The sequence below is a fragment of the Amblyraja radiata genome, chromosome 12, assembly GCF_010909765.2.
Source record: "Amblyraja radiata isolate CabotCenter1 chromosome 12, sAmbRad1.1.pri, whole genome shotgun sequence".
NCBI classification, from domain to species: Eukaryota; Metazoa; Chordata; class Chondrichthyes; order Rajiformes; family Rajidae; genus Amblyraja; species Amblyraja radiata.
In genome coordinates, this window is record NC_045967.1 from 46,509,253 (window position 1) to 46,529,259 (window position 20,007).

At 38.6% G+C, this 20,007-nt stretch overlaps 1 protein-coding gene across 1 annotated transcript in view; it reads left to right on the forward strand.

The window, feature by feature from the left end:
* Positions 1–20,007, forward strand: part of las1l (LAS1 like ribosome biogenesis factor) — a 39,398-nt gene that overhangs the window by 6,861 nt on the left and 12,530 nt on the right. Inside the window, 8 exon segments of the mRNA XM_033030708.1 lie at positions 49–96; positions 3,411–3,492; positions 6,562–6,711; positions 8,158–8,204; positions 9,879–9,988; positions 15,078–15,163; positions 16,339–16,551; positions 19,576–19,723. Of these exon segments, the coding sequence (XP_032886599.1) occupies positions 49–96; positions 3,411–3,492; positions 6,562–6,711; positions 8,158–8,204; positions 9,879–9,988; positions 15,078–15,163; positions 16,339–16,551; positions 19,576–19,723 (884 nt within the window).

The window sequence follows — 20,007 nt, forward strand, 5'->3', positions numbered from 1 at the left end:
TCAAATTTGGATAATTAATTTGTAGGGTGTTAATCTGAGTACTGAAAGGAAGCAGAAAAGATTGTTGTGCCTTTGAGACGTTGGCAAATGAGGTGAGTAATGTGATTTGTAACATTTCATAAATATCACTAAATGTTGTTTCTCTTGAGTCTGATTATTTTAACTAGTATTCTGTAGCCTGGCTTCAATATAAAAACATAAAAAATAGGCAGTGGAGACTTCATGCCCAGTCCATCGTTCAATTGAATCATAAGTGATCTTTTATTTCAGTGAAACGTTTCTTTCCTATATTTGTTGATTCCTTCAATATGCAAAATGTGGCTTTTATCATGAAAATTCTCAGCTAAATGAGCCTCCTCATACACCTTGGACAAAGAATTCAAAAGATTGATTGCCCTCTGTGAAGAAATCTCTTCTCATCAGAGTCCTGAATGACCAATCATTATTTTGAGACTGAGTCCGTGTTCCAGATACTCTACTGTAGCTGCAGAATGTGTTCGCTTTATCATTCCTGTTAAGCCCCGAAAAATAAAATTGTTCCAAGAAGAAAGCTCTGATTCTTTTCCTCTTGACTCCAAGCATTGGCCCAGTCTGCTTAACTCCGCACAAAGACAACAATTTGTTAAACAAGGAATCAGTCTTGTGAGCCTGTGCTGCACTACCTCCAGTCTTTAAGTAGGAACAACTTGAATGTACAGTGCCCTCCATAATGTTTGGGACCAAGACCCCATCATTTATTCATTTGCCTCTGTACTCCTCAATTTGAGATTTATAATAGAAAAAAATGGTTAAAGTGCATTTTGTCAGATTTTATTAAAGGCTATTTTTATACATTTCATCATGTAGAATTTACAGCTGTGTTTTATACATAGTCCCCCCATTTCAGGGCACCATAATGTTTGGGACACGTAGCTTCATAGGTGTTTGTAATTGCTCATGTGTGTTTAATTGCCTCCTTAATGCAGGTATAAGAGAGCTCTCAGCACCTAGTCTTCCAGTCTTTCCAACACCTTTGGAAACTTTATTGCTGTTTATCAACATGAGGACCAAAGGTTGTGCCAATGAAAGTCAAAGAAGCCATTATGAGACTGAGAAACAAGAATAAAACTGTTAGAGACATCAGCCAAACCTTTGGCTTACCAAAAACAACTGTTTGGAACATCATTAAGAAGAGAGCACTGGTGAGCATACTAATCGCAAAGGGACTGGCAGGCAAAGGTAGACCTCCACAGCTGATGACAGAAGAATTCTCTCTATAATAAAGAAAAATCCCCAAACACCTGTCCGACATATTAGAAACATTCTTCAGGAGTCAGGTGTAAATTTGTCAATGACCACTGTCCGCAGAAGACTTCCTGAACAGAAATACAGAGGCTACACTGCAAGTTGCAAACCACAGGTAAGCAGCAAAAATAGGATGGCCGGGTTACAGTTTGCCAAAAAGTAATTAAAAGAGCAACCACAGTTCTGGAAAAAGGTCTTGTGGACAGGTGAGACGAAGATTAACTTGTATCAGAGTGATGGCAAGAGCAAGTATGGAGGAGAGAAGGAACTGCCCAAGATGCAAAGTATACCACCTCATCTGTGAAACACGGTGGTGGGGGTGTTATGGTTGCTGAAGGAACTGGCTCACTTATCTTCATTGATGATACAACTGCTGATGGTAGTAGCATAATGAATTCTGAAGTGTGTAGACAAATCCTATCTGCCTCAAAACTCATTGGCCGGCGTTTCTTTCCACAGCAAGACAATGATCCCAAACGTACTGCTAAAGCAACAAAGGAATTTTTCAAAGCTAAAAATGGTCAATTCTTGAGTGGTCAAGTCAATCACCCAATCTGAACCGAATTGAATGCCTTTTATATACTGCAGAGAAAACTGAAGGGGACTAGCCCCCAAAACAAGCATAAGCTAAAGATGGCTATGAAACGCAGACGTCCATGAATCGCAAACGTCAAGCAGTCATTGCATGCAAAGGATATGCAACAAAATACTAAACACGACTACTTTCATTTACATGACATTGCTGTGTTCCAAACATTATGGTGCCCTGAAATGGGGAGACTGTATAATCACTGTTGTAATTTCTACATGGTGAAACAAAAATGTATAAAAATGGTTTTATTAGAATCTGACAATGTGCACTTTAACCACGTGTGATTTTTTCTATTATAAATCTCAAATTGTGGAGTACAGAGACGGATAAAAAAATGATGGTACTTTGTCCCAAACATTATGGAGGGCACTGTATACAATATTGCAAGTACGGTCAGATTTGGACTAGTTTAGTGTCATACATGAGGGCGCAATGAAATTCTTTGCTCACATGAAGCTTGTATAATATACATACACACGAATGATAAATCCAACAATAACTAAATGAGTACAACACAGCAGAATGGTGTGATGATTGCTGTGCAGCCTAATGTAGTGCAAACAAATACAAAAGTACATTAATGGAAGGACTGAATGAGATTGTTAAGACTAAGGATCTGTGGGAGCATCTCTGTGAAGGGGACGCGAAAGGGATGAATGGTTAGGAAATCAGATAATAGAGTGGAAGAAGCTGTTCTTAAGTCTGGACATGTAGGCTCTCGGGCTCCTGTACTTTCTCCCAGAAAAGAGAAGAGAGAAAAACTAATTGTAAAGGTGTCAGACATTCTTGATGATACTTCCAACCGCCCTGTTGCATGTAAAAGTGAATGATAGACTGGATGGGAGGAAGTGATGAGCATATGATGGGCTGTGCTGATTTCAGGCGGTCAAGATGCCTTACTTGGACGTGGATCCCGTTAGCAAACACTAGCAAACCTGTAAAAGTTTGAGGGAATCCTCGCGGACATGCCAAAATGTTCTCAGTTGCCCAAGAACATAAATATACTGATGTGCTTTCTTGATCACTGCACCAGTGTGAATGGACCAGGTCTGCTGGTGATATGAATGCTAAGGAACCTGAAAGAACCTGTCGACCATCCTTGTAGCAGATCTGTTGATGAGGACAGGGTTATATTCATCACTCCATGTCCCCCCCACCTCCCCATCTATCCACTTCCTTAGGTCAACGCTGACATTAAGGCCTAGGTTGTTGTTCTACCACCATGACAGATCTCTTTCCCATCATTGTTATTGATCTGTCCAACAATAGAGGTAACTTGCTCTTGTCCCCATTGCTTTAATGTTTACTAATATGAGTGCTGGATGGTATAGTAGGTTACTGCAGATGCTTGGGATTAAAAATTAAATCCTGATTTAATAGGTTTGATGATATTTCTGGTTAACAACATTATTTTGGATACTTCCACCTAACGTAGACAATGTGAACAAAATTTTGTTTTTAATTTAACATTAATGAGTAGGCTGAAGTGAAATTGATCATAGCAGAAATGTCTACTTTTTTTTTAAACTTTTAGATGAATATACCAGAATGGATAGTAAATCTCCGACACGAACTAACACACAGAAGACTGCCCACATTAGGGTGGTGCAGGAAAGGTAATAACATTTTCAATGTTTTTCATTTGCTGAACATGGCACTGTTTAAAATGTTTGGAGTGGCAGGTGGATACTGAAGAGTCAACGGTCAGGAAAGTGTGTAGACAGTAGTTTCTGGGAAGTGGTCACATTAAAGATTCAGTTGGATAGATTGGTGACTTTCAGCAAAGGCAGACACGTAGTGCAGGGAAGAAGGACACAAAGTGCTGGAGTAACTCAACAATTCAGGCAGCATCTCCAGAGACAAAGGATGGGTGACGTTTGGGCCGGGACAGTAATTCTGAAGAAGTACCCTGACCCGAAATGTCACCTATTCACGTTCTCCAGAGATGCTGCCTGACCCGCTGGGTTACTCCAGTATTCTGTGTCTATCTTTGGTACAAATTAGCATCTGCAGTTTTTTGTTTCTACTAGGTAGAGTGTTCTGCGGCTGTCTTCCCTCTTAAACATACAGTGCCCACCATAATGTTTTGTACAAAGACACATCATTTATTTATTTGTCTCTGTACTCCACAATTTGAGATTTGTAATAGAAAAAATCACATGTGGTTAAAGTGCACATGGTCAGATTTTAATAAAGGCTATTTTTCTACATTTTGGTTTCACCATGTAGAAATTACAGCTGTGTTTATACATAATTCCCCCCATTTCCGGGCACCATAATGTTTGGGACACGGCAATGTCATATCAATGAAAGTAGTCATGTTAGTATTGAAGCCAGTACCTTCAGCAGCCATAAATGCCCAGGCACTGTGTTTCACAAATGAGGTGGTATGCTTTGGATCTTGGGCAGTTCCTTCTCTCCTTCATACTTTGCTCTTGCTATCACTCTGATATAAGTTAATCTTCATCTCATCTGTCCACAAGACCTCCTTCCAGAACTGTGGTCGCTCTTTTAAGTACTTCTTGGCAAACTGTAACCCGGCCATCCTATTTATGCGTGGTTTGCTTCTTGCAGTGTAGCCTCTGTATTTCTGTTCATGAAGTCTTCTGCGGACAGTGGTCATTGACAAATCCACAACTGACTCCTGAAGAGTGTTTCTGATCTGCAGGACAGATGTTTGGGTTTTTTCCTTATTATAGATATAATTCTTCTTTGACTTTAATTGGCACAACTTTGGTCCTCATGTTGATAAACACCAATAAATGTTTCCAAAGGTGATGGTAAGACTGGAGGAAAGACTAGGTGCTGAGAGCTCTCTTATATCTGCATTAAGGAGGCAATTAAACACACCTGAGCAATTACAAATGCCTGTGAAGCCATGTGTCCCAAAAATTATGGTGCCCTGGAATGGCGGGGGATTATGTATAAACACAGCTGTAATTTCTACATGGTGAAACCAAAATGTATAAAAATACCCTTTAATAAAATCTGACAAATGCACTTTAACCACATGTGACTTCTTTTATTACAAATCTCAGATTGTGTAGTACCGAGGCAAATAAATAAATGATGGGTCTTTGTCTCAAACATTATGGAGGGCACTGTATAGAAACTATGATCCTGGTCCTACAAGTCAGTTTGAACAATTATTTAGAACAAAATGTTTAAGAATTTTGTCCCTAAATGTATGTTGAAGGTTCAAGATTTAAATTTCCATGTGGTCTGTCTAATGTTTAGTTTATTATCATTGTCCTGTGTACTGAGGTCATGTCACTGTGTGTTGTCCAATCAAGGAAAAGACTACACATGATTACAATCAAACTGTCCACAGTGCACATATTCAAGATAAAGGGTATATCATTTAGTGCAAGATAAAGCCTAATTAAAGATGGTTCAAAAGTCTTCAATGAGGTAGATGGGAGTTCAGGACCACACTCTAGCAGGTGAGAGGACAGTTTGGTTGTCTGATAGCAGCTGGGAAGAAACTATCCCTGAATCTGGAGGTATGCGTTTTCAAACTTCTGCACCTCTTGCCTGATATAGTTGGGGAGAAAAAGGAGTGAGACAGGTCCTTAATTATGCTGGTGGCTTTGCCAAGGCAGCTTGAACTGCAGATAGAGTCCATGGACGGGAGCTTGGCTTGCATGATGGTCTGGGCTACGTCTACACCTCTGCATTTTCTTGCGGTCTTGGATGGAGCTGTTCCCAAACACAATAAAATGCTTTTGAAGGCATATCTGTAGAAGTTGGTGAGGGTTGTTGGTGACATGCCAAACTTCGTAAGCCTTTCAAGGAAGTGAAGGCGTTGTGTGTGTTCCTGGCCATTGCTTCAATATGGGTGGTCCAGGACGAATTACTAGTGATATTTATTCATCAGAACTTGAAGCTTTCGATTATCTCTACTTTGGTGTTATCCATCCATACTGGGCTGTGTGTACTGCTTTGTTTCCTCAAGTCGATTGCAATCTCCTTTGTCTTACTGACATTGAGGGCAAGGTTGTTGTTTTGGCACAAGGTTACAGAGTTCTCAATCTCCCACCTGTACTCTGTCTCATCATTGTTTGATATCTGGCCTACTATGGTAGTGTTGTCTGCGAACTTAGAAATTGAGTTGGATTGGGTATTTGGTTGCAGTCATGAATATATGAGGAGGAGGTTGAAAACACATCCTTGCAAGGCACCAGTGTTGAGGATTATCGTAGAGGATGAAATGTCACCTATCCTCACTGATTGGTGTCTAATAATGTATATTTTTTATAATGTATGAATTTTAAGTTCAAGTTCAAGTTAGTTTATTGTCATGTGTCCCTGTGTAGGACAATGAAATTCTTGCTTTGCTTAAGCACACAGAAAATAGTAGGCATTTACTACAAAACAGATAAATGTGTCCATATACCATGATATAAATATATACACACATGAATAAATAAACTGATAGTGCAAATAACAGAAAGTGGTTGGTAATAATCAGAGTTTTGTCCGAGCCAGGTTTAATAGCCTGATGGCTGAGGGGAAGTAACTATTCCTGAACCTGGTTGTTGCAGTCTTCAGGCTCCTGTACCTTCTACCTGAAGGTAGCAGGGAGATGAGTGTGTGGCCAGGATGGTGTGGGTCTTTGATGATACTGCCAGCCTTTTTGAGCCTAATGATTTTTCGATGACTTTGTTTTTTTATTTCTTCCTGAGGTTGTGAGTTTGTTTTGGAATGGCTGCGGCAGCAATATTGGAATCAACAGTTAGGGAATAATATTGTGGACACTTGGATCTTGGACTCGCAAGAAGAGGAAGATGATGAAGTACAATTACAGGAACAACTGAAACAGAAAGAGTTTTATGGTTTGTATTAAATTTTTAATTTTTTTAATAATTATTATAATTGCTCAGATTTCTTAATAGATTTTCCCCAATTTTTTAAATGACTTAGTACTTGTGCATTACGCAAAACCTAAATCAATTTAATTTAGTTTATTATTGTCACATGTACTGAGGTACAGTGAGAAGCTTTTTTGTTGTATATTATCCAGTCAGCGATAACTCTACATGATTACAATCAAGTTGTTCACAGTGTACAGGTACTATTTCAACTACCCAGGCTCTCTTCTAAAATGGGTATTCTAATTTTTTCTATTTTCACCTATTCCTACATTTGGCTGCCCCACCTAGACTCGCACCAATTTCTCCCCTCCTCCACCACCTACATTGGCTTCACAATTTGCAACCCTTCAATCCCTTTGTTGCACACTTTTTTTTTCCCCATCTCTGGCCTTTGTCTAACCATCAAAACCCCCCCTTGCTTCTATTAACCTATTACCTGCCATGCTTTGCCCTGCCCGTGTTAGCTTTCTTCTCCCTTCCTCCCCCCCCCCCTCCCCCACACAATCAGTCCGACGTAGGGACTCGAACCAAAACCTCACCCATTCCTTCTCTCCAGAGATGCTGCCTGTCCCTGCGAGTTACTCCAGCATTTTGTGTCTATCTTCCCAATTTCTTCCAAGCTGTTATCAGGTAACTGAATCATCCTACCACAACTAGAGAGCAGTCTTGAGCCATTGGTGACCCTTGGACTATCATTGATCGGATTTTACTGGCTTTACCTTGCACTGAACGTTATTCCCTAATCTATACACTGTAAATGGCTCGATTGTCTGTTTTTCCGCTGACTGGATAGCACGCAACAAAAGCTTTTCACTGTACCTCGGTGAACCTGACAATAAACTAAACTGTAAACTGTAAATATGTGTACAGAAGGAAAATAACATTTTATCTTTAAATAATTGAGATTTCAGAAAAAAAAATTTACACTGAAGTAAACTTGGCACTTACGCCAGCCATCACTTGGAAATACGAAATATTTTATTGATTTAAAAAAACATTTAATATTCATATCATCTTGCAGCCAAATCAGATGATGAATTGTTTTGGACCAGTTACCTAATGGCCCACAATATTCGATTTGTGTTGTGTTCAGCACAGAATTGTTTGGTTGCTGAGAGTTCACAGATATCTAAATTGCCTTTACCTAAGTTAAAGATCTCCCCCTCTGGGCTATAAATTTGGGCAAGCAATTTATTGATGAGGTAGATGAAGGCTGGAATGTGCTCTTTTCTCCCTGGGGTGAGAAAACATTCTAATTTGACAAATTTTCAATGTAAACGATGAGAAACAATAAATTTGAGAACTTGAAATTGTGATAAATTAGTGAAATATTTAATTTTAGAAAAATACTTCTATTAAGTGTAATAAATGTACATATCTAATAATTGTCCTTGTTTCTTTTCTTAGATAAAATCAGAGAGCTACTGACTTCCTATGAAAAAGAACAGTTCCAGGTATGATATTAATTGGAGAAGATTTGTATTTTCAATTAGATTTCAATAACTAAACTTTGCAAAACCTGGTAAAGTTAGATGTGGCTGTGCTTCACTTAAAATTGTATTTTTAAATACAGGTACTTAAATGTTTTCTTGGTTCTTGGTTCTTCTTGGTTTCTTGGTCCTCCAAAATATTCCAAATGGAATTTAAACTGGAGGTGGTGAATTTCAATTGGTTTAAAAGCTATTTATGTGACATAACTTTCACCTGGGGAGTTCTCCCATCTTCATGGAAATGAACTAATGACAACAAACTATTTTTTGTGAAAACAAACTTGCCTCACTCCAGATCTTTTGTTCTCCATGTGTTGTAAATATTTAGCTGAAGATTATTTGAAACGGGCAGGCAAAACATCTAATTGTTACTACTTTAACACTAAAATGTTTAAGGTACACAAAAATGCTGGAGAAACTCAGCGGGTGCAGCAGCATCTATGGAGCGAAGGAAATATGCAACGTTTCGGGCCGAAACCCTTCTTCAGACTAAAATGTTAACCTTGATTCTGACTTCACCAATAACCAGAGATTGGGTTAGCTGAGCCAAGAATGTCGGAGGATTTTTTTTATCCCTTGATATCATACATGTTAATATTCCCAAAGCATTTCAAAAACAAGTGGAATATAAGAATGTAAATAAATTAGATGTTTTGTCTCTTCGTGGATGAAGGCACAAAAATATTCCAGAAATAATGGTGAACAAAAGATTTGGAGTGAGGGAAGTTCAAAGAAATTAGGATTTGTTTAAAGGGAAAAATAATCGGAGAAATTAACAAAGCTAAAATCAATTGGTCTAAGTCCTGTTAAATATGACTTAAGTTTCCACTTTCTCTGTCCCATGGGTTAGGAATTGGTCCTTCTAAAACCCATGATCAATGATGACTATTCCCTTTTAAAATTCCTTTTTCTATATTGCTACACGATTCTATCACTAATTTGTGGCATTCTGTTTACAAATTTGATCTACAGTAAAATGCTGACACTATCCGCTCATTAGGAAATCCTTGTGCTTTGCCATCTGGATCATTCTATAGTTGGGAATGTGAGCCAGTGGTCCAGAGGGCAAAGCAGGTATTTGGTCAGAGTTGGGGTCTGGAGTGCTGGCTGTGTCTGTGGTTGGAGCCAGGGTGGGGGTTGTGGAAAACCAACAGTCAGGAATGTGGGAACATGATTGATCAGGAATGTGGTTAGGTTTGCAGCTGGCAAAGAGCACAGAATGATTTTTACGTTATCCGCTGTTTAAATTAATCGGACAATATTATTCTACTGTGTAATATGTAAAAAGCACATTTGATTATTAATAAGAATCGCATCCATTAGTCTGAAAATCTGCAAGACTGGATACAACCAAAATCTCAAAGGTGCCAGATTATTGATTGGAAGAAATGCTGCTTTGTATTTCTGTTGGTTTTTCAATATTCTCTCCAATTTTTAAATCAGATTAGTATTACCATCATTTAATATGCCAGCTGATGTACATTTATTGCTTAGTAGCGAATTAGATGGTTTTGGTTTGCAAAAGCAGTGACAGTCATAACATTTTACCAACATACCAATTAACAGCTACTTTGAGAATTTTAGTCGCACTGCATACTGGTGATAGTCCTACTGAAATTGTGGAATTCTGTTTCACAGGTTTTGACAGATCAGAAATTGGTCTCCAAAACAAAGACACTTTGGAATATCTTACCGTCTGAAGTTGAATGGATTTTGTCACAAGTTAAAAGACTTGCCTGGGAAAACAGGTACTTAAAAATGAGATTGGGTTAAGGTTCATAAAAGAACAAATTATATCGTAGTCACTACTTTTAAAATGAAATGCATCTTGCAAGTTAAAGAGGATATTGTGCAGAAAGAGGTCACTGATGCCACATGCCTCCCCCGCAATCTATATACCAGAAGTATTTTTTAACTGTGTGCACTTTAGTAAAACTTGATTGCTCTTTAAAGAAATAAGAACAGTTATTTATCAGCCCAATGTGATTGTAAATTGCCCTGAGATTGGTTAGTGACCACCAGAGGGAGTTTCATCACAGAAAGATGCCAGGTTAATTGGAAATCCTTTCAGAAAATCTGGAGTAAAATTTCTCACTGAGCTTTAAGAACCAAGCGGGTCGCTTTGGTTTAGTATTTTCTGCTCCACTGTGGTGGGTGTTTTTATTTTTTGGTGTTTGTACAAATACATTTCCAGCTGGGTGTCTATTAAGAAAGTCAAATTACATTTTGCTGTTCCTGGTGGAGTTTCTGCCTGTTGTCAAAAAAAAAATAACATGCAGCAACATGGGTGACAGTAATGCCCCTGTCCCACTTAGGAAACCTGAACGGAAACCTCTGGAGACTTTGCGCCCCACCCAAGGTTTCCGTGCGGTTCCCGGAGGTTTTTGTCAGTCTCCCTACCTGCTTCCACTACCTGCAACCTCCGGGAACCGCACGGAAACCTTGGGTGGGGCGCAAAGTCTCCAAAGGTTTCCGTTCAGGTTTCCGTTCAGGTTTCCTAAGTGAGACGGGCATAATAGACACATTGTTTCAGTAGCTCTACTCATCCATAGTCTGTTCAAGAAACTTTGCTCCCTATTACTGTGTGCAAGTTTGGTTTTCAATTTAAAAAAAATGATTATTCGAAAGATGGAGGGGCATTTGAGTCAAAGTCATACAACAGTGTGAGGAGATATAGTGTTAATGAGGGGAATCGTAGTAGGAAATGAGTAAAGCATGGGGTAATACAAGGACGAAAGGTCTGGGAATTGTCTTGCTGAGACCTTGATGCATTCATTAAATGTAGGCCATTAGGGATATAATTGAAGGATTTGAGATGATAAAATTATTTGAATTGATAGAAAATACCAAGTGTAATCTATTCCAAGCATACTGATGAGCTTTATTTGCATGTCCTTTTTCTGAAGTTTTTAAAAAACGTCTTAGCTTGTATACCAAAACCACAACTGCCTATGCTTTAATTACAGAAAAAAAAACACCTCTGAAGAGATGCTTATCATCGTTACATTTTAATTTGGGTTAAATTTGGCGCTTCACTATTTCCTGTGTTTTCTTGTTTTGTGAAGAGAGTTAGTAAGTTCAAAGGAGTCTAAGGCAAAGCGATGATCTGATTGAGATGTATAAATCATGTAGACAGGCTGTTACTGGCTAAAGAGTGGGACCATGAGACATAGATTCATGCATAGACATTAGGGACAGATACAGAGAACAATTTTTTAATGAAAAGTGTGACTGCTGTCCAACTCTTTACCTATGAGGCTTGTGGATACTCAAGGATGTGATTCTTAAGTTTTGGGGCACTAAGAGACAGAACAAATTGGAAGACAGATGATTATGAGACACAGCATTAGTCATGAAACTTAATCAGGATAACTGGCTTGAGGTCTTGTGTCTCTTCCTTTTTGTCTTCATCCATTGTCTCTAATGATGTCAATGGAGAATCCAAAACGAGTCGTGTAGATTTAAAACAAAAGCCAAGCATTGACTCCTCATAAAGGTGATACAAGGAAGCATACATGAATGTTGAAAATAATGGAATTTCTCACTGCAAAATTATGCTTATGTAGACTAAAGGGAAAAAGCATTTCATTTGGAAAAATTGTAGGGAAGCAATATTAAGAGTTAATTAACACAAATTCATAGATAAAATAAAAACAACTTATAGTTTTCCTTCGCTCCATAGATGCTGCTGCACCCGCTGAGTTTCTCCAGCTTTTTTTGTGTACCTTTAATTAAATAGCAAAGTAGGTTTGAGGACGATGTGACCTGTTTTTGTTTCTATGGTTCTTACTGGATTATTATATTACACTTTTTTTCCTGGCTCTATTGTTAATCTAAAACTTGTAATAATGCTGTAAAAAAAAAAGGTTCCATATTAAATGACTAAACTTCCAACTATTTGAAATGCTAATTTTAGGGCCAGCACAATGGCGCAACTGGTGGAGCTGCTGTCTCACAGCGCCAAACACTTGGGTGCTGTCTGTGTTAAGTTTGCACATTTTCTCTGTGACCAAGTATTTCTTCTCGGTGCGACGGTTTCCTCCCACATACCAAAGATGTGCAGGTTTGTAGGTTAATTGGCCTCTGTAAATTGCTCCTTATGTGTAGAGAGTGGATAAGAAAGTAGGGGTAACAGAACTGATGTGAACAGGTGATCGATGGTCAGTATAGGCTAGTTGGGCTGAAGGATCTGTTTCCATGCTGTATCTGAATTCTAATCTTTACTTGCATGTCCTTTTCATGGTGGTCTTAAACCACATAGTTTTATGTCAAAAACGTAATTGACTACTGATCAAATACCTTATTTTTTATTAAGTAATGATTAATATTTTGATGTTAATATTAATATTTTGAAATATTAGAAATTAATAAAAAATATTTAAAATTATAATTGAGAAGGAAGACACAAAAACTGGAGTAACTCAGTGGGACAGGCAGCATTTCTGGAGAGAAGGAAGGAATGGGTGATGTTTCGGGTCGAGACCCTTCTTCAGAGAAGGCATCTCAGTTTGGCATGTTAGTACAATTGAATGGCGGTGCTGGCTCGAAGGGCCGAATGGCATACTCCTGCACCTATTGTCTATTGACCTCAGTGATAAGTCCAGTAATGGAACAGTGAGTCAGCTCAGTTGGAACAATAAATAAAAATGTAAGAGTCACCACGCGGGTCAGGTAGCAGCTATGGAAAGAGAGTTAATGTTTCAGGTCAATGACCCTTTATCAGAAATCGGGAGAGAGAGATAAAACAAATTGTGTTTTAAATTGCAATGTGTGGAATGAATAGCTAAAAGAAAGGGAATACTTCTGATGATTGAGGATAGGACTGATGACAAGCTAATGAAGATGTGCAGTTGATATCTTTAACATGCAGATAACTTCAATAGCTATCCTTGCACCAACATTTGTCCTGGTGTATCTGATATATTCCTTTTGTCCTCTTTCTCCATCCTCCCCCATGCTATTTGTAGATTCAAAGTTTTTCTCTGTGTTCTGGCAAAGAGTCTTGGCTCTTTTTCCACCTGCAGATGCTGCTGGCTGTTTCCAGCATATGGTTTCTGGTTATCAGCATCTGCAATTGTTTCTTCTTTGTGGAACTGCTGGCCAGAGTCTAGTATGAATTGGCCTAATTTCCCTTTATAGAAGAATGTTTTGTTTAACCCAGTTCTTCTGCAAAATACTATTTGCTGCTCATGTAATACTTTAAATTCATCTATGATATTTCTACTTTTACCACCAACACTTAACAGAAGCATCACACAGATCATTTGCTGTCCCACTTGCAACCTAAGTTGGAAGGAAAGGAAATCTACTTCACTGCTTATTTTGACTGTTGTGGTGCCTATTTTTACATTTCCTTCATCATGGAATTCCCCTTTTATTAAGTTTCAATTTATATCTCAACGTGATATAATGGAAAAAAGGTGCAGCTTACCACTGGTTTTGATGCACGTATACTTCCTTTTCCGTTTTTATTTCAAACCACGGGATTATTAAAAAATGTATATAGCCAAAGGTTTATATATATATATATAATTTTTTTCCTTGTTACAGTCATGGGCTTTCTTTGACAATGATTGTTGAGGAAAATGTTGCTAGGGAATTGTTATCTGGTGAATCTCATTTTGTTAGCAACTTGTGCATTAATTCAAACACATAAATTGCAGTAAATTCTTGATTCTTTTATCTCATGAGGTAGATTTAATTAAATAAAAGGTACTGGTCAAGTGGCTGTCTATTTGGTAAAGGAAATAATCGTCATTTTGCCAATGCAGAAATTTGTGCTGAAGAAAACTTGAGTTATTAATTCGTGTTCCATTTTTAATTTTTCAATATCATAATTATTAACAGACATGAAGTTTACATTTAAAGATAATTAAACATTACTCCATTTTATGAGTTCTTTTGGTAGATGTTGGGGGATGACAGGGGAAGTTGACATCCTAACCTGCAACATGCTGCTTACACACCTCTGATTTTCCTACATGTCTGCTCCTTTATTTCTTGCTGACTGGAAAGGCACACCATAGTGAACACCCTTTTTAAATTCTAATGCTGTACCCACATGGCCTCATTTAAAGAACCTCCTAAGGCATCCTCCCTTATTCTGAAGAAGAGTCTCGACCTGAAACGTCACCCATTCCTTCTCTCCAGACATGCCTTTTCCTCTGAGTTACTCGAGCTTTTTGTGTCCATCTTCCCTTATTACTACAATGATCATCAACTTGATCAGTAATTTGGAGCCTGCTTTTCCGTTACATCATGCACAAGAGCATTCAAAATTAATGCGGGTTGGGTTTTCAGTTGAATGATTTAAAATGTCATGATTCTGTTTTACAAAATGATTAAAATTGCCATTAACCCACCATTTATTTCTTAATCATGACATTTTTTTATTTCAAGTTTAATTTTTCTTGTTTTGACTACGAAGGTCTTTGTCATCAAACCATAGATCGATAATTAATTAAATGTTTAAAAACAAATCACTTTATTTTGCCCAGTCTTGGAACATTATACACAGTTTGAATTAAGTATTGTGTGAGTAGCTGCATCTGTGTTCAAACAATAAAAACATATTTGATTGCAATTAAATTGCATTAGTTTTGGTTGTGAATAGAATGAAGTGACTGACATTGAGACTTTATGAGGAGGTTGCCGGACGTGGTGGGAAGCTTGCAGAATTTCTAGTGTGTGGAAAAAGCTGATTGCCTATTTGCATCAGATCTTTTATGTTAATTTTAAGCACTGGCCTATGTTTTAAAATTGGCTATTTGCTCTCTGGACAGGAACACATATGTTCAGTGTCATTAATTATAACATTGTTTTCTTCACAATTTACAGAGAGATGGTCGTGGAAATTCTCCTGGATGATGGGTTCCTTATTCCTACAGAGGAGCAGCTAAAATCTTTAAACATTGAATGTCCAGGTAACAGAACAGCTTTTGTAAAGCTGGTTGCATCGATTGCATGTCCTATTGAAATAGTTTCAATTGCTGGCCACCGAGTTATCCTAAAACAAAAACAGTACTTACAGTACCAGGAAGCAAGTCAGTTCTCGCTGTCCCGTGGAGTTATTAACCACAAAGATGATAAAGTCCTAGTTCACAATCCCATTCTTACTTTAGTAATAAGCAATGGCTGTGCGTGGACCAAAGGCAGGTTTTTTTTTCCCCGTCCCTATGATTGTCTGTTAATGTAATTTGAAGATACAAGATATTGCAGATGCTGACAAATTGAGCAAAAAACAGACTGCAGAAAGAACTCAGCGGGTCAAATAGCATTTGTGGAATGAAATGGATTGATGATGTTTCAGGTCAAGATCCTTCAGCCTGAAGAAGAGTCCTGACCCTTAACATCACCTGCAGGTGCAGCCTGATCTGCCGAGTTCTTCCTGCAGTTTAAAAAAAATCAAAGATATGTAGCTTATTCAAGGTAGTTTCCTCAGAGTGAAGAAATCACGATGTGGGCTGTGAACAAAATTAATTTCGGTCAGTACTGTGGATAAACAGGTGACTGATGCCTAATGATAGTCAACACCATCGGTGTTGTGGTGGGGGGGGGGGGGGGGGCTGGAGGAGATGTGGGGGAGAATAGTGAAAACAAATTAAATCCTGCTTCTTGTAATTCACTGGTGTAGTATGTTGTGATTACCTTCAATTTAAAATGTTTGGACCATGAGAGGCGAAGATTCATATTATCTCACTACATTATATTTTTTGTTCTTGATATTGTTCACCCTTTGGAAAGAATGTTACACATGACGTCAAAGAAGATGTTTCTTTAAATTTGTACAATACGATGTTTTCCTTTGAGATTCCCCCTGCTGCGCCCGTATCCTGGCACAGCTTGCCGATGTGCTTTGAGGTTAATTGGTTATTGTAAATTACTCCAGTTTAGCTAAATGGCAAATTAATCAAAGGAGCATTGATGAGCATGTAAAAGAGAATAAATTGTGGGATTACAGGGAAATATGAGTGGGAAGGGTTCTGATGGGTTATTGCCAGTGATGGGAGCCAGTATGACCGGATGGCAGAATGGTTGTTTTCTTTGTGTTAAAGTTATTCATATTTTAACTCGGAAATGTTGAATTTTTGTTTTGAAGGAGAGTTTGTAGATTTATCAAATCCTGGAATTCCTTCAACATTTTGTCGCTTCTGGCAACCTCTTTTAAAGTGCCTACATTCTCGATACTTCACACCATTACTGCTGGAGAAGCTGTTTACTGAGCTGAATCATTGCTGTGATTCTTCAGGACTAAGGATACAGTACGTTACAGGCTGGATCACAGAGATACTTGCAGCCAATGCAAAAGCAGGTATGTTCCTATGTAAAAACAAGGTTCTGGAAAGACTTAGCAGGTCAGGCAGCATCTGTGGAGGGAATGGTTAGTATTTTGGGGATGAGTTAAGAGAACTTGTTTAAATAGGTTGAGAATAGTAGGAAATTGTTGAAAATTGGGTGAAGGAAACAATATATGCGAATAAAGTGCAGAAAAATAAATAGGTGGAACATAACTTGATATTGCCGAGAATACGAACAAACAAATCAGGCAAAAGTAGGCCGCTTGGCTCTTCAATCTTGCTAATGGCAGCTGATTGATCTGAAGATATAAATAAAGTGAGCACAGAAACTCAATAAACAAACATTACTTGAATAGTGAGGTATAGAATACTGTATTTGATGTAAATCTGAAATCCCCAGTGGGGCAGGTAGAATCTGTAGATGAGAAAAACTGACCCTAACGTTACAGTTCAGTGAATTTGCATCAGAAATGGTCAGATATCGCTTAGTAAAAAACACAAGAGGCTGGAAATTTGAATCACAAGTGCTGGAAACATAGCAGGACAGGTGATATTAGCAGAGAGAGTAAAACGGAGCCTAAGTCCCAGGTTGAAGATGTTCAAGTTTACTGTCATATACACAAGTACAGACAGGCGCAGGTACAACGGAAAATTTGCTTGTCGGCACATAATCTCGGGCAAACATTCTCCACCGGCGAACCACCAATAAAAACTGGAGATATTCACAAAATACTTGCGGAATAGGTGATGTTTCAGGTTGAAACCCGTCTTCAGACCCTGAAGAAGGGTTTCTACACAAATGTTACTGATTCCATTTCTCCAGAGATGCTGTCTGATCCGTTGAGTTGTTCCAACATTTTTGTCTTATCTTCGGTGTAAACCAGCATCTGTAGTCCCTTAGGTTAGAAGGAATGGGTGACGTTTTTGGGTCCAGACCCTTCTTCAGACTGAGAGTCAGGGGAGAGGGAGACCCAGAGATAAGCAAGTCTATGGTTGAAAATTGAGACATCACAAGAGATGGAAAATGTAGAATAGATCATTGTTAGCTAGGAGAAGGTGACAACAAAGAAACAAATTAAAACAATTCATTATAGGGACAGTCAGACTGATCAGGGAACTAGGAAGGGGGATGGAGAGAGGGAAAGCAAGGGTTTACTTGGTTAGGTAAATCAATATACTGCTGGGGTGTAAGCTGCCCAAGCGAAATATGAGGTGCTGTTACTCCAATTTGGGCTGGGCTTCACTCTCTGACAGTGTAGGAGGCCCAGGACAGAAAGGTCAGTGTGGGAATGGGAGGGGGAGTTAAAGTGTTTAGCAACATGGAGATCAGGTAGGTTTAGGCAGACTGAGCGGAGATGACAACGAGACAAACATCATAGGATCAAAGACATACTGCAGTAGGATGTGCTGTGCTGCTGCAGCTGACCTCGACTAGAGCGTGGAGAATTACACAGATTACAGTCCAGTGCCTCGTGTGCAGTACCTAAGAACAGCGTTGGACTGAACTGTGTTACTCTCTATTAATAAATGGTTTAGTATTCATTGGGTTCACTTGTCAATCAAATCAACATAATGAGTAACTGAAGAAATGTCCCATTGTCATGGAATTTAGGAGTGGCATTTGCAGTGAGAAACTTGACCTGAATTTTGTGATGCACCATATTTGTAATGCTGTTTGATATGTAAAATATTATGAAATGTCTGAGTGCAGTTACGTGATCTTTTTGATGAGGGTTGCAGGTCTAGGAAATATGTATTATATTCCTGGGCAATCCTTTCAGAAAAATCTGTTTTAAATATAGCTGGAATGAAGCAAAACAACATATTTAGAAACAAGGAAACGCAGATGCCAGTTTACAAAAAAAAAAACCACAGTGGGCCACGCAGCATGTGAGAACAGGGATCGGTGATGTTTTGGGTCAGGACCTATCAGACTGATTGCATGTGTGTGTGTTGGGGGGAAAAGCTGGAAGAGAGCACGGCAGGACAAAGGCTGTTGGATAATAAGTGCTTACATGTAAGGGAAGCGGGTGATAGGGTGTTTGGTTAAAGTGCAGAGATGAAAAATAGGAAGGAGTCACAAAAGTATTGAAGCGTTGCAAACTGTGAAGCTTGCGGAACAAATGTAGGTGGAAGGGGAAGAGAGAAAGAGGAGCAAGTCCAGGTGGGGTTATGGGGTGAAAAGGGAGGAGGGGGGGGTGTTGTGTAGTTGCCTAAAATTGGAGGATTCAATGGTACCGCAGGGTTGTAAACTACCCAAGAGGAATATGAGGTGCAGTTCCATCAGTTTGCATGTGTCCTCACTCTGGCAATGGAGGAGACCCAGAACAGAAAGGTCAATATGGGAAAGCAAAAAGGAATTAAAGTGGTTAGCTACTGGGATGTCTAGTAGCCCGAGGGTCATTTGGGGGGTCATTGGCAACATTTTAATTGTATGGTTGCTTTATTTGGCAAGTTTAGAATTTTACGCACTCAATTCTAAAGTGCCTCACTCGGTGCCTATATAGCCCTGGTTCTTCAGCCTCCGTAAACAATAAAGTTGTGAAATTAAGACTTTAAAGCTGCATGTCACTCCAATGATACTTAGAAATTCAAAAGTAGTAGGAATAACTAGAAGAATAAGCAGAAGTGCAAGTCATGGCAGGAGTTGTTGAGAGAACATAAAATTGTTAGGAATGCATCTGGTGGAATGTAATCACATGAGGAAGTAGGTTTGCGGGGAACCTGTAAACAGTTGCTAAGCAACTCGTGGTCTGTGCGTAAATTGGCACGTTATGAGTGACGCAGACATTCTGGTTTCTTTACAACAATTTGCAATGGCAAATTGCTGCATTCCTTTCCAATAATAACGTACAACTATATCACTGTTAATCTAATAATAGTTCAGGGTGTTATGAACTACATATTTTTAGAATTTCTGGTTTAAACTGATTATCAGGCTAACCATGAAAATACTGCTATCAGGATGAGTGCCTAAAAAGCACTTTGGAGAGATTAAGTATTATCGCTTTAATTTGTTCTTTGCTTTTTCTGTGTAGGGAAAAGTGTGAAGGGCCTTCCACGAAGCCAGAAAATAAAGAGGAGCATGTGGCAGTTGTTTTTATTTCCATGTCTACTAGATTGGCAAGATCTTCTTAAAAGTTGTCTTGCAGCACCATGTCAGGCTACACCTCATCTCCTCCAACAGTGAGTTAAACTCTTTCTTTTGTTCATGCTTTATAATGGGTAATTGTGATTCAGGAAACCCAAGACTCTAAAAATGCTGGATAAGCAAAAAAGGACTAGTGTGTGGGAATAGAATGAAAGTTGGGAATGCTGTTCAAAAGGAAATCAGGGATTTTAGAAATGATTTTAAAAATAAATTGGAAAGAAAATGAAGTAGCTATTTGAAAAGATGAAAATATTAATTTTCTTGCTGGAGATGTACAGGTGCACAACCTTTTATCCGAAAGCCTTGGGACCAGACACTT